General features: G+C 33.8%; 1 protein-coding gene and 1 long non-coding RNA gene across 7 annotated transcripts in view; one reads left to right on the plus strand and one right to left on the minus strand.

Moving 5' to 3' along the window:
- NBEA (neurobeachin) overlaps positions 1-26544 on the plus strand; it is a 458833-nt gene that overhangs the window by 153927 nt on the left and 278362 nt on the right. For 4 of the 6 annotated variants that reach the window (XM_066176003.1, XM_066175999.1, XM_066176000.1 and 1 more), the window contains exons 25-31: positions 2368-2391; positions 4850-5030; positions 5658-5788; positions 7238-7345; positions 8942-9110; positions 10494-10589; positions 22382-22820. In XM_066176003.1, coding sequence (XP_066032100.1) covers positions 2368-2391; positions 4850-5030; positions 5658-5788; positions 7238-7345; positions 8942-9110; positions 10494-10589; positions 22382-22820 — 1148 coding nt within the window. The remainder of the gene's footprint in view (positions 1-2367; positions 2392-4849; positions 5031-5657; positions 5789-7237; positions 7346-8941; positions 9111-10493; positions 10590-22381; positions 22821-26544) is intronic. The other 2 variants (XM_066176001.1, XM_066176004.1) reach the window with 2 other exon arrangements.
- Positions 1-26544, minus strand: part of LOC136285175 (uncharacterized) — a 61066-nt gene that overhangs the window by 1279 nt on the left and 33243 nt on the right. The window lies entirely within an intron of this gene.

Here is a 26544-nt window from a genome sequence, read left to right on the forward strand (position 1 = left end):
TTTCAAAAAGACTTTTTTTCCTTTGCGTGATTCAGATTTGGAGTGAAATGGCAATTCTTCTGGGCTGGGTGGAAGATTACAGCGTGATTCCTTGCCTGCTGTAGAACAGGCAATCTTAACTATGGAATTCCCTGACTAGGGAACTCTTGTAATAGAAATGTCCCTTTTGTCCTTTGGGGTTTTCTTTTGTTTTGTTTTTGGTCTGGTTTGGGGTTTTTATTTGTTTTGTAGTAGGTTTTAGTTGCTTTGTTGTTTTTTGGCTTTTTTTTTTTTTTTTTTTTAAATCCAGACTAGGATAATGTGAATAGAAAGCTTTAAATATGAATTAAAAAAAAATATATATATATAAGAAAAAAATGCATCTTTGTTGTAAACAAACCACTCACAAATCTGTGGGTAGCTCAAGAGTGCAGAGAAGGTTATATTTTTGTATGGCACACAGGGAAAAGTTTACTGTAATTCACAGTAATCTATTCCCACAATTTTTAGTATTTTACTCAATTTCATTTCTATAGTACCTCTATCCCAGGGTCTGTACATGGACTAGCTTCAAATGCTGGTGTTTTCAAAGTGTTGCCAATTGTATATATGAAACAATTTGAAATGGAAGCAAATATTAACAAAAAATATGAGCAGGTTTTTTTTGGTTTATAATATAATCTGGGGTGTCTTCTACTTTTAATTCTGATGTCTAGTATATTAAATTGGGAATATTAGAAAATTCTGCTACTGTTATGGGGAGGTCATAAAATACAAAATACTGATTTCCTTTTATTTTCTCCTTTTTGTTGGGGATATCTTTGAGGCTTTCTAAAAATAGCTGCAACCATACAGAAGACATTATTAAGATGTTGTGGAAGTGCGAAAAACAGGCCTTTTAAGGGAAAAGGTTTGCAGAAGATGCTTTCTGTTAATAGAAGCTGGTTTACAGTTACAACATTTTGTGTACACGCTAGCAATTGGCAGTAATCACTGCTTGCTACAAGGATAGCAGCTGTGACAAGGACTTGAGGACTCTGAGCAAGGCAAAAGAAATTTGAGGATATGTGTCAATTCAGAAAAAATTTCCAGACCCCTTGTAATCAGTTTGTTTTTCCAATTATTCTAAGAAGTCTATAATTCAGCTTCTTACTTGCAGAATTCAAAATATCAACTTTCAAATTTTGATCTGAGGGCTGCTGCTGTTATATGAAATGTCCGCAAGACTCCATTAAACATTTAATGATGGCCTCATTAGGTCTGTGGATTAAAAGCTGAGACGTATGACCTGTGTATTGTGTTACCATTATCATGTTCAGGATTTGTGTGGTTCCACTGATGCCATGTGTTCTACAAACATTCTGATAACCAAAAGTGGTAAAACTGATATGAAAATTGTCAGCTAGTGACTTAGAGATAACAGACACAGGTTAGTTCTCCAGCTGCATCCAACTACCAAAAGATGAAGACACATTTAAAAACTGGTTGACTGTGGTATTTTCTGCCCCAAGAGGGAAGAAAACAGTTCATTTCAGCTTGTTTTTCTTTTTGTTAAATTAGATTTTTCCACTGCCTAAATTATAGCAATGATAACTGACATACTCTGAAGTTTCTATTTTTAAAACAGAACCAGTAAAAACTTAAGAATTAGTTCCTAGCCTGCTGTGACAATAGAGAAAGTGATTCTACCTAAAACCAAGCCATAAATATTAAACACACATATTTAATTGTGAACGATGAAATTTGAATTTCATTGAAAAATTTGAACTCAGTCTGAGTGTCTTAGAAAATCCTGATTTTTTTTTTTTCCCTGTGGTTCAAAAACATTGTCATACCTAGTTTGGTACTGGTTTAGGTTTAAGAATTCACACTCAAATGTAGTATTATAATGACCTATCTTGTAGTGTATCCAAGGGAAGAGCATTATGCATGATGAACCAGGTTGCTTGTTGTAATTCATATTTGTTTTTTCTAAGCATTTTAAACATATTTGCCTCCTCATAAAAAGATGAACTACTTAATTACATGTTGTTGAATGCCTTCTTGTAAAATTCTCATATCTATATTATTAGTTAAAACATTATTTTGTTTTGCATTGCTTCATAAAATTATTTTATGTACTACATAAAAGATGTACATTGCTTTGGAAGAATCAATGTTTACATGAACTCTATAATACAAGATTTAAAGTTTTCCTTGTGCATAGCTATCTTTGACAAGTCTTTATTTTCAAATGTTCTTGCTTTGCTGTTTTAAGTATAAATTAAACAAATGTGTAATTCCTAGATACTAATTTTTCAATTTACCTTGTATTTTAGTTAACTTAAATAATTTTCTTTTTCTTTTATTGTTGTGATCTGTTGTCTGTTTTGTCTGTTGCATGTCCAGGGTTCTAAGGTTAGTATTTCTGCTGTAAGTTTCAGTTTTTTGCATTTTCAAAAATACCTTCTTTTTGATCATTTGATATTTTGGCTTTTTTTACTGCTATTATACTTCCTATTATTTTCCAATATACAGTGGGATGTGAATAGAAGTATATTAGGTGTAGTAATTAATTTTTCATACCATATTTCCCTTAATAACCTAATGCATTGTCAATTATGGTGTTCGCTGTTAGCTCCTGGACTGAATGTGGTTAGGTCTGTGAGCTAATTTAAGTTACAAATGCAGTTGTCCGTAGAGAAACTCTTTATGTCCTGAACATGTTCATTGTGTGGGAGACTTTGTACTGCTCTTAAATTACCCCAGGTAGTTAGGGATTGGTGATCAGTTCCCTTTTCAATGAGTTTGAGAGACACCACTATCTAAAATCTTGGTGATACTAAAAGGCAGCTTGATCAATAATGGAATATATTTTTAGACACTGTTACAATATCAATGTACTGTATTTAACGGGTAGAAGTGATGGTAATTTGGTGCAAAAAACTGCCAGTCTTTTTTTTTTTCCTCCGTGTGGCAGAATTTTAGGGAGATTCGTAAAAAAAATTTTTCTTTTTAATTCAAAGTTTGCTGAAATTTTTGTTGAAATGCACTTAAGTCTTATATTAGAGTAAATTTACTATGTAACTTGCAGAAAATGAAAAAGCAATAGATATTCTGAGAGGTTTAATACTATGATTGGCACAATACAGTTGAAACTTGATAAAAATCAACATCAGGCAGTCAACTGGCTGCAAGCAAGCCTGATGTTATTTCAAGCATGAGTTCAAAGTTCAAGTTTCCATAACCACATATGAGTTTTTCTAGCAGACTGTTATGGCTATAGATTTTTGCAAATATATTTTCTTTGGATGAGTGCTTTCAAAAAATCTTCTTCCAGTCTGTTATAAAAAACCCAAGAACCTATTTTTCCAAAAAGTAGGGGCGCAGCACAAACTAAACAGGGGAGCCCTGGCCAAAGAAGATAGGAAATAGGCTGAAAATCTTGTTTCTGAGAGTTGTCATTTTACTATTTTTCTAATAATATTGGGCAGTTCAGACAGATGACAGCCCTTCCCAAATCACTCATATGACCGACATGCTACATCCTTAAGAGAAATTAAACAAGGGCTATCTATCATTATGATGACACATGCCACTTTGTATCTTTCATCTTTCAAAACAGTTGCTTCCTTAATACTATTTGGCACAGTTTGCAATTTTATAATTTTGGATGCAAAAATATTCTTAAAAGTAAGGCATGAGTGAGGCTAATAATGTTTTAGGAGTATAGAAATAAAGGAATTTTTTTTTCTGTATTTTTTATTTCCTTTGAAAGGAAATGACCTTAAAAGCACAAAATGTATATATATATATTTTAATAGAAATACTTCTAAGCAAATTAATAAAAGTAGAGAAGCACAATGAATTTACTTTTCAAAGGGACTAAACTGTGTGCTCAGAAAGTCTTTCAATTGGAAAGCTTGTAAAAATAAAAATCAGTAAAAATCAGACACCTTTAAACAAATTTTAAAATAGTATTTAGGCATATAATTCTGGATGCAGACGACTATCACACATTGCTGTTTTCAATTTGCCTAGCTCCAGAGGCTAAAGTGTTTAAACAGATATTTATTTTTTTGGATTAAGCTAACTGTTTCCTCATTTATCTGCACTGTTAAATACCTGAAGGCATTTTAAAACATGATTCTGGACATCTAAGTGTCTTTTTGGAGAAAAACATTTTAACTTTCAGAAATATCGAACTCATTCTGAAATTTTCTGCCAATTCCCACTAAGGAGAGCCCAACAATACGTTAGGAAAGAAACAGCAACTCTCTGGGACATGTGAGCTGCACGCCATGCCACTTGTCCCTTTTTACCTTCCCTCTGTTGTTGTCGTGAGGTACCAAACATAGTTGGAGAATTGGACTCTGTCAGGATTGTATATGCTGTAAACATTCCAGGGAAAATTGATTCATGGAGACAGAGTGTGAAACTGTATGTTTTTTCCCACTCCGCTCCTCACATTTGCTTGTTTATCTAAAGGAACATAAAAAAGTAAAACTGTACACAGAGTAATTTCTTTAGTCTGTTACCTGTTTGTGTAGCCTATGGAAGAACATAAGAATATGTTGCACCCTTTTACACCATGTATTGTTTTATTATCTGCCCTTACTTTGTCTTTCTGTAATTGCTAATAACTTTCTCATTTATATTAGACTTTTTCTCATTTATTACAACATATAAATGTAAATAATTTTCTCACTCTTCATGCTGCTTTACTTTGAATTTCACTCACAGCTTATGTTAATGGTGTCAGTAGAAGATTTTTAAATAACTTTTCAATCTATCTGCCATTAAGCATAACAGTTTAGATTTCTATGTGTATGTGCTGTCTTTATATTTCAGTTGTGTTCAAACTGTTTAATTCAATTATCTCCTTTTAAAGACTGAATTGGAAAATATTGAAGTGACACAAGGAATGTCGGCAGAGACAGCAGTAACATTTCTCAGCCGTCTGATGGCAATGGTTGATGTACTAGTATTTGCCAGTTCTCTAAATTTTAGTGAGATTGAAGCTGAAAAAAACATGTCTTCTGGAGGTCTAATGCGACAGTGCCTAAGGCTTGGTAAGTCAGCAGACAGGATGTATTAAATAGTTACTTACAGATCAATGAGTTGTGATGGATCAAACAGTGACATGTGTAGGAAAGGTCCTTGTAGGTAGAGTTTGATGTGAAAAAGTAAAAATCCCATTTATTATTGACTTGATACATTTTAAGGCCGATTCAATTTAGTCATAAGAAAGACATGTCTGAAAATGTTCTTCCTTATGTATTTCAAATTTTATATATTCAGGGAAAGTAAAAATATTAAATTTAGGTCAGTAAACAAAAGATTATTTTTTCAAAGGTGCTTTGCTGCCTCTGTGTGGCAGTTTTTCTTATCCAAGTATCCATGGGTTTGTAGGACTCTATAGGCTATGTAAAATAAAAAGAGTGGGATACTTGTGCAGACACTGTAGACCTCAATATATTTTGCAACAGTAAGGCATTTATCTTCACTGTTTGCTATTATTCATACCACTTATTATGTTACTGATAATTTTACTGCTCCTGGTATAAAATTAGTGAGTTATTCTCAGTTTTTTAATCAAACTTTCAATTACTGCCTACTAGTAATGACTGCTAATTGATGTTCTAAGTATAATATTGAAAAAATATTCTAATTTGTGGCATTTTCATTTCTTCTTTTAGTTTGTTGTGTGGCTGTGAGGAACTGCTTAGAATGCAGGCAAAGGCAAAGAGAGAGAGTGAACAAGACGTCATTAATTGGCGGTAAAACTCAAGACGCTCTTCAGAGTGTAACAGCATCAGCAGCAACCAAGGTAACTGAGCCTGAAGCAACCAACAGCAATGATAAGTCTGAAAAACCATTTTTTAGGATCAGAAAATAATTGTAACTGCCTTCTCAAGTATTTGGCAAAAGCTTAGATTTTTCCTGTTAATTGGTTTATGGTAAAAGTGTATGGGGAGGCTTATTTGAAAGATGAAAACCTTGATGCAGGAGTATGACTGGAGCAGTTCTAACCAGCCTTTGCACTCTTGCTTGGCCTGCTTGAAAGAGCAAGTCCCCTTACTCACCTCTGCCATATATACCTGCATAGTCTTTTTTATTCCATCAGAGTACTCTCCAGTTTTGATGAAATCCTGCAATCACATCTCTTTTGGTGGAATATCTGAGTTCCAACAGCTTCAACAGACCTTTGAATGCATATTCAGCATCAGTATTTACTATCTGCTTTTAGAAGTGATTTTTATTGGATATTCAGTTACCACTTAGTTTTTCCAGTGTCATTAATTCATTATTCTTATTGGGTTGTTTTGGGTTTTTCTGGGTTTGGGGTTTTTTTTTTTTTTTGGTGGGTTTTTTGGTTTTGGGAGTTTTTGGGGGGTTTTTTTTGGTTTTTTGGGGGGGGGGTTTGGTTTTTTTTTCTTTTTTTTGGGGGGTGGGGTTGAGTTTTTTGGTTGTTTTGTTTTGTTTGTGGCTTTTTGGTTTGTTGTGGGGGTTTTTTTGTTTTGTTTTAACTTGTTCACAGCTTTAAAAGTTTGGGGATACAGAAATTAAAATCTGAAATAATTTAGCAGAGCCCATGACTAAAATACAAGACATTGCATGATGTACAGGATCCCTTCTCTTTTGCTATTATATTTTCATTACTAAACTGGTGTTTTTTCTTCTCTAAAATAGCCTTTACAAAGTTGGCTCCTTTCGCTATATTGTTTCATTAAATCTCACAAAGACTTTACATTTTTCTGTATTGTCACATTCAATGCAAGGAAAATCACTGTAAGGCCTGTGTTCAGGCCTCGCATTTAATACATTTTATTTATTAAAGGGGGCATGCTATTCTGTGGTTTTTTTAAAATAGTAGCAGTTATTTTATAAGTAGCCTTTAATAAGTCTCAGTAAAATTAACATTTATTTTTATATTTCTGTTCAGCATTTTCAAATACAACATGCATGTTAGAAATAATTTGCTGTTCTGCTATGAAGCAACTGTAATCTGAAACAAACTTCTGTGTGAAAATTATTATCTTAACTCTGTGTAGTGGTACAGTTTTTCCAAGGTACTGGAAAAGTGTAACAATTTATATCTAAATAGTATTAAGAAAATAATTCAAAACATCACTTTTTTTCTAGAGCCATTTTCTGAGTATTATGTGGAATATCAAGATTGATGTAATAGCTAAAAAATATGTCAAATTTAGATTCTAACAGAAATGTTTTGATATTTTGAGGGGGCAAAAAAATTCTCACTACTTTTTATTTTTAGACTCCCCTTGAAAATGTCCCTGGAAATCTTTCTCCCATAAAAGACCCTGATAGGCTTCTTCAGGATGTTGATATTAATCGTCTACGAGCAGTTGTTTTTCGTGATGTGGTGAGTAATATGTGCTGTAATTCTTTCTTCTACAAAATCATCACTTATTTCTTGAAAGAGATTTTTTTGATTGTACCCAAATTAAAAGTATCCTTCATGTGTGGCACTTCATATATTATCTGTAAGCTATCTGCTTGTGACTTTGTAACTGCCAGCCACCTTCTGCACTTAGAAATTATATTGATTAAACTATTTGAGATTCGTAGTTAACTGTGTTTAACAGTCAGCCTTAATCTTATACTAGCCAAATTATCACAGCCAAGATAAATCAGTTACTTATGTGATTAAAATTGTATTACTAAAGGTGTCAACTATTTGTCCAACCAGGGTAGAAAGAAGAATTAGTATAAGTGTTACAGAAATGCAACAAATCAGTTTGTAAACACAATTCTCACTTCTGCTGAACATATTTATGTGTGTAAACATTTATAAAAATGTTTTTCAGATTTTTCTGCAATGGTTTTTAGCACAAAACTACGCCACAATGTACCTGTTTTTGAAAGTAGTAGAATAGGAATTATTACTGTATACCTGCAAGTATATATGTTATGTTTAAATTCTCCAAGCTGAATTCAAAGTGGCAATATGATTTTACCTTTTCTTAAATAATGGAAAAAATAATACAAGAGAGCATGTTTTTGGAACTTATATGAAAGAAATTAATAAGAGAATTTCTAGTTATTTTAAGACTTGCAAAAACATGCAGCCAGGTTAAATAACACCCACAAAACAGAAAAAAAGCATTGGATTTGTAGAAAGTGCATACTTGTGGAATTGAGAAAAGATGAAACCACTGTAGGAGTAGATAGAAACTAAAGTTTTAATTTTTTCATGTTAAGTTTTACATGATGATAATAATAAAAGGCATTTCAGTTGAACTAGAGCAAATTACTCTCGGTCAGGATAAAATCTTAGCCATAGATGGCAGTTTAGTTTGAACAGCAGATTACATGGAATGAGAAGCAAAGAAGACAGCAAAGTTATAGTGGTCCTGGCTTTCACTTAAATCAACCATTGAAACCTAGGATTGCTGCTGACAGGTCCTGTGGAAGGTGAAATCGGAATGTACAAACTGGAATTTATTTCTGTAAGAAAAACACTGGTACATTTTTCCTACTTTTTCATATTACCAGAAGCTGTTATGCCTGCTTATGCGTCCAGTGCCAACTAGAGAAGCATCAGTGAGCTTAGATTTCCCTCTCAGCAGTTGTAGCCTTTACCTCCTTCTGTCAGGGACCTTCACAGTCTCATCCTTGGCGCAGCAGAAGACAGTTGCCCTTGCTGCCAGGAAGCTTTTGAAGTGCACTCAGTGTAGAGTCAGGCCTCTGTTTTGAAAAGTCCATTGACCCCACCGACTCTGAAATTTGTGTAGTCGCAGAATTACCTCCAAAATTCAGTACTTAGTATGTGCCCTGTGTGTGTGTACTGCTCCACTGAAAACCCACTCAGCATTCTGCATTATCCAATTGCTGCCACGCTGACAGAAGTAGCATTTCAGACAGGTATTATCTATTAAGATAATCTTGTGATGATCTTGTACAAAAATTCTGTGAAAATATTCAATATTCTAGATGTGTTTCTTTTTCCCTGGCACAGGATGACAGCAAACAAGCTCAGTTCCTGGCTTTGGCAGTAGTTTACTTCATCTCTGTCCTGATGGTCTCCAAGTACCGTGACATCCTGGAACCACAGCGAGAAACTGCGAGGTCTGGGAGCCAGGCAGGTAGAAATATCAGACAAGAAATAAATTCACCAACAAGTACAGGTAAATTTGTTTTCTTCAAATGTTACATGATTTATTTATTGTTTAGAACTGTAATTATTTTACTACAAAGTATTTTTAGTGAGTAGCTTAAAATTGTTACAGGAAATTAGAGATTACTTTTTCCCAGTATAATAGTTTGGGGTTTTAAAATACATTGGCATATTTCAGATATTCTCTATATTTTCATATATGATATTACTAATTTTCATTTGTATATTTTTTAATGTTTTTATTTCTCTTTAACTTGAAAATTATTTTAAAAATCCAGGGTTTCTATTGGAGTTGAAGTTGTAAAGTACAAGGTAGTTCACCAAAAATCTTCCTGAATCTGTTACATGTCAGGTGGAACAGATATCTTTATACCATGAAATGAATAAACATAGAACACAGCTGCTTGCCCATGTGAGCTTATTTTGTTTGAGTGAGGAGGTTTGTGAAAGGGTAGTGGTGAAGGACTGAGTACTTTCTTTGAGTCCTGCTGTATTGGTGCCTGCATTTAAAAACCTAACACTAGAACAGTAAAAAAGCATTGCTATCACCTTCTTTGACTGAACTGTGTGATTTGTTGTAGTAGTAGTGATTTTAATGGCATGTGTTCTTCAGCCCGAAAGGAGGAAGTCTATTAGGTCTCAGAACCTGTTAGAATTGAGGAATGCAAACCTTACTCCACTTTGTTTCAGATATTTTGCACTCAGTTCAGTATTTTTTTTTCAAGTCTGATTGGATTGATTATAACTGTACCTTCTGTGTTAAAAGAGTTAAAACAGGATCTGCATTTGTCCACAATTTTTTTTGTGTATGTTTTTGTTCTTGTATTGGTCTTGAATTGCTTTCTTCTTTTATGGAGTTGCTAATTTTCATTCTTAATAGAATTTTTCTTCCAATTTGTGTCATATTCATATTTATTCATTATTTTATGATTCATCAAGATGTTTTAATTTGCTTAGTTTATGTAATTTTCTGAAGTTAGTGTGCTTGTAGGCTTCCCATTTTAAAAATACTGCATGAATGTAGCAAGTCAAGAGAAATCATAATTCTTTTTGCCTTCCTGATTTAGTGTTATGGTTCTGAACAAGAAACTGCTACTTTCATCCATGATTGTCTTGCCTATTTGCTTGTGTATATCTATCTATCTGTGTCTCTTTCCCCTATAAATGTTGCTCTTGAAGTGCCCAAATAATAGGTATGCTGTTTCCTATCTCTTGATACAGAACTTGTTTTTTTTTTTTCCTTTTAGAAATGCCTTTTTTTTTTTTTTTTTGTGGCAGTAATACCATATTTGCATGTTTCAATGAGATAGGATATTTGTCATGGATCCACAGTGGACCAGGCCTCACATGAATACTAGCTGGCTCACATTTGATTCCATGATTTTCTCCACAGTTGTGGTCATACCATCTATCCCTCACCCAAGTTTGAACCATGGATTCCTTGCCAAGTTAATTCCTGAGCAGAGCTTTGCCCACTCATTTTACAAAGGTAATATAAACATCATCTCCTAACCTGTTTGGGTGTTCTTATTTAATGTAATGCACTTCAAGAACTAAATGTGATGTTACTGTTGATAAATAAGTATACGCCTCAGGTTACATGGAGATCAGACCTGATGATACCTTTAAAACTTTAACTTCCTGCCTACATTTTTCTAGAAAATCTCTCTCCCACTTTTCCTACAATTTATTTTCTTTAATTATTATAAATAAAAGGAAACATTTAAAAAAAAAAACAGTCAGGAGACGGGAACGGATATAGGAAAATTTAAATGCTTTTGGTTTGTGGTTATTCTTCTGTAATATTAGGTCCACAAAAATAAAATCAGTCCTGTTTTGAAAATATTGCATACCACATGAAGTATAAAGTAGTTTTGTAGTATTCCCTTCCCTGTATCTTTTCCTGTTCTTTTGCCTTCCTTTCTTGCTTTTTTTCTCACCTTCCTGATGGTATGTAAACCTCTGATATTGTATGTGAATTATTTTATGCCTGTTAGTTAATGTGCTGTGATGTGTTTCTCTTGAAGGAAACTAATTTTTCTACCAAAGCAAATATTATATGTTTTGGGCTTGATTTGTTTTGTTTTGTTTGTTTGTATGTTTTAATAGATACTCTATAAGGTAGGAATATGGGAGTTTTTTGTAGTTCTTGAAAAACAGAGGTTTACCTGAATGTACCTTTAGCCAAGTTGGCATGTACATTTCCGCAATTATTTGCATGCACTGTGCTGTAAACGCAGAATGTAAAAGATTTTAAAAAATCTAATCTGATGAAGATATCCTTGGTATAATTTTGTAAAATCTCACTGGGTAAAAAGACCAATTTATAAAAAGCAGAAGTGATTTAGAATGCATCCAGTTTATAAAGAACAGAATAGTTAAAATTGTACTTCAGTAATAGGGTGACTTGTGCTTGTCATATGCTGTTCTGGGAGTATTATGTTAAAATACTTACTACCTGAACTTAAGCTATCATTTTGTTTATCTGGCATTTCTTGGGCTTTGATGTGTGCATGTATGTATATTATAAATTCCTTTCATTTCTAACAGTGTGTAAGCCAAGGTTTGTGATTTTGATTCATAAGATTATTGTCTGCAATACAAAGAAGAAAATATTTTGTATTGCTCAATATTATATTAATATATAATATAATATAATATTATTACCTACTGTGCTTGCTTTACCTTGAGTTCAAGTAAAATAGTTTTGGTTTTGAAATAGTTCAATAGAGCTACATTATAAGTGTGAGCGGGTTAGAAAGAAAAATGGTTTGGCTTTAGAAATAAATTATTCAGGAAAGGAAATGTTATCTGTGGTTAGTTATTTTATTTGTTGATATCATCAGATCCTTAAGGGTTTTAACTCTCTGAGGTCTCAGTCTCATGCTCTTCACAGCTGCACCCATTGGAGGAAAAATAATTCCACTTCTTATATTGTGAGCACAATTCCTCAGTTTTGAACATCAGCAAGAAGTTAAATGAAAAGAAGTTGCAAATGCTGTCAGAAAAGGCCAGAAATCAGAACATATTTTGTCATTTCAAGAGAATCTTTGATTGCAGTGGATAAGCCAATTGGTTTCTTTTTAGTGACATGACTTGCTTTCAGATGTTGGCAGCAAATGCGATTTTTAAATATTATTTTAAATGTTAAGGTCTTTTTACTTCACACAGAGTGGCTTAATGTAGTCTGTAAAATTAACAACACATTTTTAAAGTTAAGTCCTGCTTATTAAAAAATTGATAGAAGTTTAGTTGTTACCTGGAAGTGAAGACATATTTTATTCATTCGATACAACACTAGATGGATATAAAGATTTTTTTTCTTTGTTTATCAAGAAAACTGTATCATAATTGTTAGAACTGTTCAGGAGAAGATCTCTATGAATTCAGGAAGAGGGGTTGACTCCTTAAAAGAAAACCATTTCTCCATTTTTGGTAGAATCAAATTATCTGACCAGCAAACATAGCAGAGAAAAAGGGTAAGATAGAATTAGGTATACTACTAGTATTTGAGATAATTATTTTGTTCTTAGTAACACTCTTATTCTTTTTCCTTTACATGGGACAATATCTTTAATTAAAATCTATTTAAATCTGTGTGAGATCCTACTTGTCTCAGCTATCTTGCAGTATGTGATCAGTGAATGCTTCCTATGAGTAACTGCAGCTGGTGTCAAGTGTAGGTTATAAGAATTTTAACATCATTTTATTTGATATGAGACTCTTCCATTATCATAATAAAAATATTAAACTTTGCCTTCTTTATTGATATTACTGTATATGAATAAAAGATAGTATTGAAATAAAATACCTTAAAATATATTTTGCAGGGAAATATATTCTACTCTTACGTATAAATGTTTGTAGATGGCAAAATATTTTTTTTTTACTATTATTCAGGTATTGCTCATAAGCTAGGTGTTATCTTATGGTGCTTGAAGAAGAAAAGTCACTCCCAGGAAGAAAAAACTATTACAGTCGTGTCCATGACTACCATTTAACAGTAAAAATATTTATTTCTTTATAAAATTCTATATGTCTGTATATTTTTTTCCTTCTAACCTGATCCATGGGAGGAGAAAAATATATCTGTACCTGTAAATTTACTCTCATCGTAAGTTCCTTAAAAGTGCCTACGTTTCTCCTCCTTGTTTCCAATAACTTTAAAGGGTGTTCAGTACTTCTAAATTAGTCAGTGTGTAGTCAGACAAAGCAGATCTTGCAAAGTTAAGAGAAAGTTCTCTCTCTTCAGTTTAGGTCATATATAGCATTACACTTTTATGTAATTTATTACCAGACTCTCAAGCAAAATGGCAGATCAGAACTTTTCTCTTGCATCTGAAGGTTGTCTGAAAAAAACAGTCCTACAAGAGAAAATGCTGCAGGCTTGCTTCTTCCTATTCAAAATACCAAAGGATTAATTAAATTAAAATTTAATTAATTAAATAAATGAAATAGGGAGATTTAGTAAATATGAAAATAACATTTAAAATTATTGACCAAAACCTCTGTACTGGATTTTCAGGGTTTTGTCTCAAAATCTTCAGTCATACATGAGTTCTACTTTCTGGAAAATATTACTAGTTATAGTACTAGAATCAATATGTGAGTTACTCATCTTCATCTCCCTACAAAGAGGTGAAGAGAGGTTAGGGCACGTTTAAGGTAGGGTTCATGTGACCTGCTTTGAGATCTACTGGTCACTAGAAATGCCTTTCTTGATTCACTATACATGTCATTGTAGACCTCTGTCTTGGTCTGATCAGTCCTGACTCCATGACAGTCCAGATGCAAATGACAAAAGCTGGAATCAAATTCTTTGATGTCAGGCACCTAATCCAATAATAACATTATGTGTCTTCGTAATATCCCCATTCACATCTATAATTTTTTCATATGTGTTCATAGACAGAACTGTGTTAGTCAAGGCACCATTAGTGTCCATGAACTGGTTACCGAGAACTACCCTTATGAACTTAGCATAAAATGCCAAAATGTTCATTCCTGAAATGGGAGCAATTGGAATCGCTTTGAAAATATTGATTTGTTCTCTGTTGATTTCTCCTCTTAGATAAGGATATTTTCCCAAAATTGGTATGAAAAGATCTGTGTTCTATCTGGAAGATGTGGAACTAGAGACAGAAAAACTGAGAGCAGCCCTTTCTCTTACCAGGCAGCGGGTCATCAGTGCTTAATTTGAGAGAGCAATACCTTTTCATCAGAATAAGGGGAGAGATAGAGGAGCATGGTATTCTGTTAATAACCGCTGATCAGCCTTACCATGTCAAACCAAGTAACCTCTTCAAATTACAGCTACCAATTTCAAGGAGATTTAGCTATAGTGGTCAGGATCACTTGAAATGAACTTTTTCACTAGTGGTTGCTGTTGAAGCTGTCCTTGCTTACCTTGAAGGTTTATTGGACTATTCCTTTCAACAGTGTTTCCACATCTCCAACACTAGAAATGTGTGAATCATTTTTTTTTCCTTTTTATGCTTCAGCTGACATCCTGTTAATTACTGAGAACACAATTAATGTTAACCAAGTAATGAATAGATATTTACAGTTTAAAATTGATGTTCCTGTTTGCATTATTCAGGAGTGTTTCAGAAATGAAAGCATGGCAATGGTGCAATTCAGCTATTATATTTTGTGTGAAGCAAATCAGTGTGTAGGTTATCAGAAACTTCCATCAAAAATTGATTGACTTTTCCATTCCCTTGCTATCACTACCTATATTTTTCCCAAAGTACTGTACATTAATAGATTTCTTAAAGGTATGTGGTGCAGATGGACTGGAAGCTATTGATTTATTTTTCTTGACAGAACAAACTATATTAAAAAGTTGTAGAAACAGCTTTCTCTTTGAAGGCAAGAAAAGTATCCAGTTTCTCAGGTCTCCTAGGTATATAGTACTCTGGGAATTACATTTGCTACACTGTTATTTGTATTGTACTAGCATAGAGATTTCCAGACTATTTTAAAACTATTTTGCATAAAGGTAACAGCCTAAGTATGCAAAGTGGACTAAAGGTCTAATTTCCATTGCCTGTGAAAGTATCCTTTGCCTCAGGAAGTCCTGACAAAACTCATGTCTCCATCCTCCTAGAAGTCTCATTGTATATATGTTTCCAAGAAAGGATGATGCTATAAGGAACATGGTTGATAATCATGATTATCATAAAATTCCAATTCTATTGAATTTCTGCCTGCTGCTCAAAATAATCATACTGCTCTTCTAATGAAACATATGCTCCTTATTCCAACTACATCTGAAAGGAAATGCATTTGAAGATCATGAGATAGTAATGAATGCATCTTAATCTATTATTTATTGCCCTTTACCTGCTACTTAAGGCATCATAGGAGATGTTTGCACATATTTTTCATTATTAATTGATCAGCCATTATGTATGCATGAAGCAGTTGTAACAGGGATTTTTGTAAGTAACATCAGTATTTATTTTCATTTGTTTGTACAAATTACAGATGTTTTAAAGGTTTTTTTAAAAAAAACTTTTTGTTTTTTAAAAAGTAGTGCCTAAACCAAAATTTTTTAAGATAAGTTTCATCGTCTATATGGAACATTGTGCTCCACTGTTAACTTTTGTTGCTGGATGCTGTAACCTTTGTGAGAGATTTTGTTTTAAATTTCTTTTCTAAGAAATGTTAATTAAAAAAATCCCATACCATCTTTCTCAGCATGCATCATAAATGCAGATACTATTATAAGTACCTTTAAAATGATTTTTTCTTTTGTGGGTTTGAGTTTACACAATACAAAATAAATGAATAACGGTATAAACTTAAAAAAAACTAGGGAAGTTCACCCCGGGAAAAAGCCCTATTATGATATTTTTTCTAAATTTCTATTTGGGTTTAGTTTCAATATATAAATTCCTGGTTTACTCTAAAGCTACCGTTTCTTGTTAGCTTTAGTCGTATTTCTTTAACACGACTTCTCATTTTCTTATTTTTATTATATCATTTTAGTATCTTCTAGTTAATGTCTTCGTAATGCTTTGGTTTAAAACTGCTGACATTTTGTTTGGTAGCCATGTAATCAATCAGACTGATGTCCTATGCATCAAGCACTGAGTGAAAGACCTTTGATTAGTAAAGAAGAATTAAGAATTTAATTGGTTAAAGACATTGCCTACATAGATCAAGAACTAGTGTCTGTCATCAATGGCTCTTTCAATGTCCTTTCTATGGTCAAGGTAGAAAGAGCTGCCCTGTGTGCCTGCCTTAGTGAGTGCAGGGAAAGAAATTATAAGACTTTTGAGGAATTTGAGCACATAGAAGAAATTTCCAGTGAGCAAAAAAGAGAAGACGTGCACTTAGGTATGTCCAGCTGTGAACAGGGACTGATGATAACTGTCCTATTTAATCACTACCCAGTCCTGATTTCCCTACCCTAAGTCTCTCCTGCTCTGTTCCTCTCCCATTTTAGTGCCTCTCTGCTTTTCCTGGTTGACAGCTACATCCCTTCTCCTCACAAATCCACTCTGGCTAAAAGGAAAATTCCCAACCTTCTGTCTTAAATCTCCTGTACCAAGATCTGTGCCCTTCCAATTGCCAACCCACCCCAGAGTATTTTCTATCTGACCTTCCTCAGTCCCTTCATTTTCAGCTGTGTTCCTTCTGCCCTCAGCCACACATATCAGAGCCCTGAGGTATCCTACTTTTGGCTTTTCTTCTTGCCAGCCAGAGGTTTCCATGGCATGTACTCTACTTCCACCTCTTTGTGTGCACATGTAATAGCATGCTGGCATGCTGTTAAGCAACTGAATCTGCACTTTTGCATTGCTGTCCTTGTGGAAGGAAAGGGACAATGTTTGGTCTGTCAGGAATTTCAGAAACCTGGATAAACATGTTGGCTAAATAACAGATGCAGGCTAAATGCAGGCTGCATTTATCAAATGTTTTTGTAGATAAAAGACTGAGAGTTAAAGAATGGATAATTGTAACCCTAAGCCAGGCTCTTTTCCCTCACATTTTAATAATAAAATTTACAAAGAAACTTGTTTAAAAGTATTTTAGAACAGCAAATGAGTTCTGCTGTCAGTGTTGTTCCTGCTGCTTTGCCTCAGAAATAACAGAACCCCATTAAGTCTGTTAGTGGGACATGACCAAATTTGCCTATTAATTACATGAATATTAATATCAGCCAAGCTGCCAAAATGAGCAGATCCTACATGGTTGGGCCATGATCAGAACCACTCTAAAGGGGAATTTTTACTCTGGTCTGCTTATAAATTTCACAGAAAAGCCAACAGAAGAGAAGGTCCAGAGTAGCAGATAGAGAGCAGCTTGGAAAACTAATGCTTCTTTTAGGGGGGTTCTTCTCGCTGTTGTGACTCAACCTCCAGGGACATTTCTATTGCAGGTCTGTTCTTGCTTACTTCTCTCAATGTACTTTTAAATCAGACTCTTATTACTCTTTGATTCTTTTCCCATATTTAGTTTCTCATCTCAGTTTAATCGTGCTGCTTCTTATGCATGAAAATTAGCAGACTGATGTTGCAGGGAAGAATTTGTCCACTCTGTCTTTATGGCCTAGACTTTAGGAATTGATTAGTTGACTCTTCCAACTACGCCGGAAGCTGTAATATCACTGCCTACTTGGAATGAAAGCTTGTAGGGTGCTGTTTCTGGAAGCTTGTAGAAAACTACAAAGAGTTTATAAAAGGCAACTGTGAAGTTTATCACCAGTGCTTTAAGATAGCTATGCAGAAAACAACTCATAAATTTTTCAGTGCAAATGCAGAAAAAAGGTGGAGGCAAGTCCTATATCAAGATTACCCAAACCTTTCCACTCCCAAATATTTCTCTATTGTTTACAGCAGAAATTTGACAATGATTTGGGGTAGTATTACTTTGCAATATTTTTCAGCCATATTGTAAACAATTAAAAAAATCATTTTCATTCATCTTACTTTTGACAAATTTCAGCACATTTTTATCTAGTAGGGAGGTTTAACAATATGAAAAAGACAAAAAGATTACAAGAATATACACTTACTTTTTCCCTCTTTTAAAAGTAAATAAATATTAAAAGTGTGATTTGTACCATCATTTTTTATAATGGCAAAATTGTGGGTATTTACCTTACACATGAAATGGCTCATTATTAGGTTAATAAGCAGGGGGAGTGGTGATTGTATTTTTTAGCCATATGGAAGCAGTGCAAGAGCTATTTAGGTAACTCAGTAGGTTAAAACAATTACAATACACTTCATAAATCACAAGCAAACAAGATATTTTAGGGAAGGAGCGTGACAGATGAGGTCACCAGATCTACAATATGTCATTTAGTTAACTTAGGCCCATATTTTTCCCATAATGTAGTAGATGAACTCATTAGATAGAATGACAAACAGTAAGAAGGAGGCATCTGGCTTCCAACTGCCTGTTTCTGACAGGGTTAAGATCACTAGCTCTAGTAATGATTCTGCTTTGTCTACTGACATGGCCTTGTGCTGTAGAAAACTGATGAGGTTTCTGAAAATTTAGTGTCTTATTGTCACAGTGTTAGAATATGGACAGATGCAATCAGTTGCGGCTTTGCTTCTGTAATAATAATGTAGTAATAATAATGCTGATCAAGAAGGTCTTATGATTCATCTTTTCAGCCATATTTATGTGCATTTCACCTATCCTTATTTTCTAGGATTGTTATCTGAAAGGCAACTAAGAAGTCTTATCAATTCTGAATTTTTTTTTTCTTAAGACACAAGAAGTAAAATGAACCTTTTAAACTCTTATTCATTTAGCTTGTTTGATGTTTTAAAAATGAGAGTTAATGCACTCAATTTAATCGTTTTTAGATATTGTTAGTCATTGTGATAAATCAGACTGAGCTGAATTGGCTTAGTGCAGCATATTTGTATTAGGTATTGGAGATGCAGCAAGAAAAGTAAATATGCAAATCTGATTTTTGTGAGAATAAAGTAATCATACAATTTCCTGAATATGGAATAACTCCCTTTGATATTTTTGCCCTAAATCCTTTCAATTAGCGTTATGTACTTTATAGTATGTCATATTGAAATTTTATGTCCACAAATATAATTTTACTTCCATTTTTAGCATCAAATGAAAACAGGACTCCCAGAATTTTGATTTCATTTGGGAACAAAGGTTTGCAAGTCACCTGCTGAGTAATTAAGTAGAGTCCTATTTATAGTATCTCAAAATTGCTTCTGTTGTTTTTAACTTGCTATACTGATTGGAAAGCTTCTCCATAACCTTAATTATAGATTGGTGACTGTCACTTTTCAAACTAAAGTTTTTTTCCCATGCCAACGTTGCCATTCCTTTTTTTTTTTTTTTTGAGTTTTCATCTACTGCTTGTGCTAACTGTTGTACAACTTCTCAGTATTAATTTGGCCAGACTATGTCAGCCCAATTCATTTCTGCAGCAGTAGATTGCTATATATCTCCATAGTGGCACTCGCACATTTTTCGAATACAAATGTATACACAGTATTCCATAATGAATCCTTCCAGAGCCTTCTCTAGTGCTGTTAATGCTCAGCTGTTGCAAGAACTATTTATTCAAAGAACTTTGGAGCCACATTTGCCTTTTCCATAAGACTGTTTTATTGGTAACTTAGTAGTTACCCAGCAATTGATGTATCCAGGTCCTTCTCTTCAGTCATTTACAGAAGATGGATTCCTGTTATAATGGGAAGGTCAGTGATCTTCACTAGATGCGAAGCTTTTCACTATTAAATGTAATTTGCAGTTCTGCCATAATACTTTCTTATAATCACACTTCTGTGACCATCAGTTTTACCTCATAATTTTGTCAGCAGCAAATTTCACCACATGTTTTTACCTGAAATCTTCATGAAAAATTTGAACAAATTATCTCCCATGGTAGTTTATTTCAGTCTGATGGGTTTTTCTTTTCTTTTGAAATTAACTGATGGCTCCTTCTTAACCAGTTTCTTTTCCTATATTCTAATTTCCAGAGTCTCCTGACTAAATTACTATCTGTTGTGACAACCCCAGCTTTACTGAATTTACTATATTGACCCTTACTTTCTCTGAATAATAAGTATTTTAAAAGCTCTTTTAAGAAAGCAATTTTCTCATCTGTCTCATTGCATTCCATTAGTATTCTTTACTCCAAAATAAATCCTGAAATCTTGCTTTCTGTTGAAGGTTTGCAATTGTCCAGCTGATTTTTTCCTATCTCCTTAAAAGATAGGAAAAACTTGTATGGTTTTCTCCGGTGATGTGTTACTATCTCCAGTCATCTGTTTGGCAAAAGTGCCTGCTGCTAGACCAGCAATATCATGGATGTTTCTTTCACAATTGACTTGGAGTCAATTCATTACAACAGATTTTAATGTGTTAAAGTCTTTCTTCTGGTTTACTCAAGGTAGTTGACTTTCCACACTGTATTTCTATCAGGTTTTCTGTCTTTAGAGACCTGTTCAGCGTTGTTGACCTTAATGAAAATTGAGGTTGAGTGTAACCTAACTTCACCGTGTAGTGCACCATCATCTTTTTTCAGTGCCCTCTTTTCATTTGCATAATAATGGTGCCTTATGCCATTTTATTCACCATACATTTCATGGGCAGCAACCTGCTTTACTGGCTGTCCAGTACTAATCTTCCCTTCAGTTGAGAAGTGTTGTCTTTGTATGGATGGAGTTTAAAGAGACAAGCAGAAAATTCATTAGGATCATTCTGTGGATCAGATGTCTTTCTGTGCCAAATATAGGCATTACTAAGTAGATATGGATCTTTTTGCTTCCTGACCCGGCGGATGCTAAATGCATTTGATGCAGCTCATAAATCCAGTTTCTACTTCCTGCTTCACAAAGAAGAACTCGTATCTATTAGATAAGATATGTTTAAGGCACTTAGGAGAAAAAGGAGGAGGAAGTGGCTTCAGTGTTTATGGCTGTTAAAAAAAGAAAACAGTACTCCTTTATAATGGATTATTCTGCTTCATCTTTTCAAAAGCCTCTTCTGTTCTTTCTTAATACTTGTGCATATGCAGAGGTTTACATGACCATTAGTTCAAGCACATAAATAATCTCCAAAAGATTTTTTTTTTGTGTGCACATGCATGCACCCACACTTATGCCCATATGCTAAATAGGTATTTTTTACCTGACTGTACTAAAAAATCAATAGTGAGTTATGAAGTTGTTATTAAAGTTACATTTCTGAAACACATTTTTTTTTGTAACAGAGCTTCATTCTAATACATTATGAAATGTTTCCCAAAATATCTAAACCACTATATCAGAGCCATTAAAGAAGTTCTTGTTTCATACATAGGATAGCTAAATTTTATAATCAAGACAGGTAATCTAATGAAAATAATGTAATTTTAAAATAAACTAAAAAAGCATTTTTTTCAGTAAAAATAACCACAGTATGTTTTCCTCTAACCAAAAGTATGAATATAGAGGTTACTCACAACTCTAGATGACTTTTGTCTAAGCATAGCAAGTCATTCTTATTTAACAAAGATTTTGTGTCTGTTTCACAGTATTTTAATAGAGGTAATTAATAGAGGTACGGTCTTCTCGGTTACAAGATGTTGTAGAATCTTTTTCAATCTGGAAATGTTCCAAACTCAACAGATTTCGCTTGCCTATCTCTGTGAAGCTGTATTTATTTTGTTCATTAATTTTTCCTGAATTACAGAATTTTACCTTCTGTGGGAAAAGAAGAGGTATCTAAAAAATCAATAATAACACCTTCTCTTCCTTCACGTATGAATTAATCTGTATTCAGTGCAATGATATGTGTGTGGAAATGTGTGTAATACATATTTTAAACAAAAAACAAGGCAAGCAAATGGTCTAGCAGTTTTGTTTTGAATGCAAGCTTAATATTTTGCTTACAATACAAAAGACTAAATTTTGTAGTAATCCGAAAGCACAAGTGATTGCAATTTTCCCTTCTAGTAGGCTCAAGGATCATACAGTTCTGCAATTAATAGGTTATAATTTTTAATGTTGTTTTTCCTGGCATTATTTTGCTATTTGATTACTGTGTGGGTAGTGGGCTGTAGTTTCTAAATGCCACTGAGTTTGTATAATGTAATTTTGGGCTCCCTCTTGCAAGTCCGTCTATATGCTAAACATCTGTTGAAGGTAAAATGTTTTGTATGTAGAATGAGTTTTTAAGGTTTAAAATACCATGATCTGTGGTCTTTCTAACACATTTCTTTCATATAAAACCTTATTATCATATTTTAAGAAAAAAAAATCAAATTAAATTTTGTTCATAATCTCTATTTTTCTGCAGAGTCACCAACTGTATTTCCAGAAAATATCAAAGATAAAGAAACACCAACACCGGTTGAAGATATTCAGTTGGAAAGTTCTATTCCTCATACAGATTCTGGAATTGGAGATGAACAGATGCCCAATATTTTGAATGGGACAGACTTAGAGACCAGCACAGGTCCTGATGCTATGAGTGAGCTGTTGTCTACTTTGTCTTCAGAAGTGAAGAAATCTCAGGAGAGCTTAACAGAAAGCCCCAGCGAAATTCTGAAACCTGCATCTTCAATATCCAGTATCAGCCAAAGTAAAGGAATCAATGTCAAAGAAATACTGAAAAGCCTTGTGGCAGCCCCTGTTGAAATTGCAGAATGTGGCCCGGATCCAATCCCTTACCCAGATCCTGCACTGAAGAGAGAAGCTCAGGCTATTCTTCCCATGCAGTTTCACTCATTTGACAGGTATATGGTTGGACTCATTATTTTATATTGATGTAATTCAGAAGTTTGAAGGGCTTTTATTTCTTCAGGAAGGTTATTCTACTTGTGGTTTGTATTAAAGTATGTTAAAAACAACTGCACTATGTCTCCCTTTCTGCATTACCAACAGACCATGTAGTATAGACAAAAGTAATTCACCTTGTTTTTCTCTGTTAGCAGTGAATAAAACTCTATGAAGTACTTGGAAAACAAGCCTGTTGCAAAGAAATATATGTGCAATAAAATCTTTTTTTTCTTTAAAACTGCATTTTAGTGAGAAGGAGGAGGGGTAATATCTGCTGATATAGAACAGATTGTGCACAAATTCAGTTGAATATTCCTTCAAAGGCTTAAATCTTAATTGGATCCATCATTGAACTGTTTTGTGGTACTGATATACTTTGACCATGGCAAATTGTTTGCTTGGTCATGGTAGAAACCAGTTTCCTTTTAGGTCTTTAAACAACAGAAGTTGTTAAAGCTCAGCAGTTAGTGCTTAAAACTAAACTCATGAGCATTTCCACAAAGAGTCCTTTGTTTTGTTTCTTGGGCTGTATTTTCCTACTTTCTAATGAATACACTTGCCTTTAAATGTCCACTCCCTCTCACTTATCCTGAACATAGAAATTGTGCTGTTGTGCAATTCTCAGCATCTTTCCATAAGTGTAGTCTCATCCATTGCAAGTTTAGACCTAATTCTCACAAGTGTTGATATGGTTGTATCAACCAAGAAACCTTTCAGTTTCTTCACAAAGATGTTCTTAAAATGTTAAAAATAGAATCAAGACTTAAGATAATTTAAGACATGTCTTGAAAACTTAAAAGTATATTAGTTTATCGGGCAGGTACAGGAAGTAAAATACTGAAGGAAATAAAAAAATTAAGGGAGAAAAGAGTTATATTGTGATTTATGAGGAAAAAAATCTGCATTTACACAAAACCTGCAAAAGTATCATAAATATCTTCATTAAGTCTTAAGGAAGATAACATGCAGTTTTTTCAGCATAGCATAAGCAGTAAAGTACAAGAAGATATGTCAGAATTTTGGAATAAAAGTGAAGTGCTTTTCCATTATGGGGTCTATAAAAATATCTGATTTTTTTTGTCTCTCTATGGATAAGTACTGAGGCTGCTTTTCTGAGATAATTCAATTAGCAATCAGATAGTTTCTGTTGTAAGAAAGGTAATTTTTTCAAGATAGGGAAAGTGAAATAAAAAAAAATGAAATGAAAAAGCAATGAATATATCCCTTTCTTATAATATTTTAGGTCTTAAGAATTTTTTAGAGATAGCTCATTTAAGAGCTTTTTCATTAAGATGATTTTTTTATTTGTTTTTAGTTCATCAATCTGCACTTTTTTAAAATTTTAGATTGATTTCTATATGAGGTGTAAAATATTTTTCTTCCTATACAGTTCGGATTTTTTCCTTATCCTCTGTGAGGAACCACCATATTCCAGAATACATTCTTGTGCATTAAGCAGCATAAAACATCATGCCACGTGTAGAAATAATCACACCGTAACTGTAATCACCAAAGAAGGTTACTTTATCTAAATTTCTGTCTTCGTTAATAAGAAAGATATTTCATTCAGAGAGCTGTGGTTGATTCATAAAATGCCAGACACCTAAATTAAAACGGAGCCTATCACCTCATGAGATGTCTTTGTCATTGTTAGAGGGAACTTGACATCAAGATGATGGAAGAGATGAATTTTAGTGTGCATTTCTAAATTATTGCTCCATAAGAAAGCATTAAAAATTCCAAGGGCCTGCAGTTGGTTGGCCATAACCTTTATTTAATGCAAACACTTCCATTTAACTGTTCTTGCAACAATATGACTGCTTGTACCTTTTAAACATCATTATTAGTAGTAGATAATACAGAATTATGGAATTATTTGAGAGGTACCTCATGTCTAGAGCTTATAAGTTTTGATAGATATTTCATACTTAGTGAGTTTAGTGGTTTGGTTTTTCCCTGACGTCTTACCCTGCCAATCAAATTTCATGGTTTCCTGTACAAAGTACACTGCTGTGTTTGTGTCTTGGTAGCCTACATTGTACACGTAAACTTTTGGAATTGGTCACTTCTTCAGGAGAAAAAAAAAAAAAAGAAAGTGGTAATGGGTGAAGTTTAGGCAAATGAATTCACTCTTACATCATTTTTGATGTGTTTTTTGTTTGTTTTGTTTTTTTTTTTTCTTAAATTAATGATCCTGCTGTCTGATTTTGGTGAGTGAGGTAGATGATGATTTTCAGTATAACCAACAACTATGAAGGGAAAAATGACAGGTTCGGGCAAGTCCAGCAAATTGGAAAGTTACATTCTTTTATCCAAAACTAAACAAATATTTTTGAACTGGGGACATCTTGATAAAAATACAGATGTTTTTAGCCCACAGGACCTCAACTGACTGGTTTCACTCCATTGCTGCATTATTGAATGATACCCGCTGTTCAAGCAAGTGTTCCTCTGAGCAGATTTTTTATGTTGCCAGAGTCCTTTCTTGACCACTGTGACAATCTTTGGAGGCAAATATGGATGGTGATGGTGTCACTTTTTCAAATTACGAAGGTGGACCAGATTCAGATCCTGACCCTGTAACTTTTCTTGGGGGATGAAGGAAGGGTTAGGTGGAAAAAACCTTGAATAGTATATTGAAATAATAACTGAAAATATTTAAGTATTAATTGAGAAAACAGCATGAATTTTACCCTGTGGTGATTTCTGAAAATCTTATTTCCTGTAATACCCCAATAACTATTGAAAAACTGAAAAAAATTACAGCAGGATTGTCTTTCTATTCCTGCTCATGTAAATGAAATTGTGTTTACTAATATAAAATAACAGTAAATAAGATAAACCAGTGAGGTCTTTTTAAAGCCAAAACTATACCTTGTAAACCATATTTCTGTAGGATCTTGTGTTGCTGTAGTTTATGCAGCTTTTGGTACTTCACTGAGCAATGTGGCTGTTGGTAATCTTTATTGTCCCTGGAGAGAACCATGAGCAATGGAGTGTATTGTATTGTCAGGTTCTATTTGTTTCAGGTTTTATAAAGTAAGCACAGTGATTCCATATTTATAAGCAAATCTAGGTTAGAGAAATGTATTTTTCACATTAATCTGACAGTATTCTTAGTCTTTGTGAGGCTAGATTTTTTAGGTTTTTTGCGTATAGGTGTCTGAGTGCCTAGCAAAAGAACAGTTGAGGTAATTTTCTTTAATTATTATCACAGATGAAGCTAAAAACCATGTAAAGTAAACTCCTGTAAATATAATTGAAATTGAGGAGTCTATTTTAGCATTTAATATGACATGTTTTGCTCTCTACGTTCTTTTCATTGTACATTGCTAACGTGTCCGTAAGAGTAGTTTTGTGAGTAGTTTTGTAACAGGCTATCACATATTCTCCCATGGAATTTGAGCAGTTGTAAATGAAACATAAAAGCAGAAAAAGTGCCCAGCATGTTTTATCAACTGGGAGCTGTGTATAGCTAATGTATGCAGCAGTTCAAGTGCTATCAAATGTAAATGATGAGGTGATATTGATGAAAGGAGGGGATTGAGGTCTCGGGGGGCGCTGATGACGGATTGAACAGAAGCGGCCTTGCGCCGCACGTAACTCAAGTCTGTCGTCTTCACCACTCAAAGCCATAATGGGAGGTGGCAGTCTGAAATGAGTTGCCACGGCAAAGAGTAT

The sequence above is a fragment of the Chamaea fasciata genome, unplaced genomic scaffold (assembly GCF_029207755.1).
Source record: "Chamaea fasciata isolate MVZ Bird 193981 ecotype frontalis unplaced genomic scaffold, bChaFas1.0.hap1 SCAF_2, whole genome shotgun sequence".
NCBI lineage: Eukaryota > Metazoa > Chordata > Aves > Passeriformes > Sylviidae > Chamaea > Chamaea fasciata.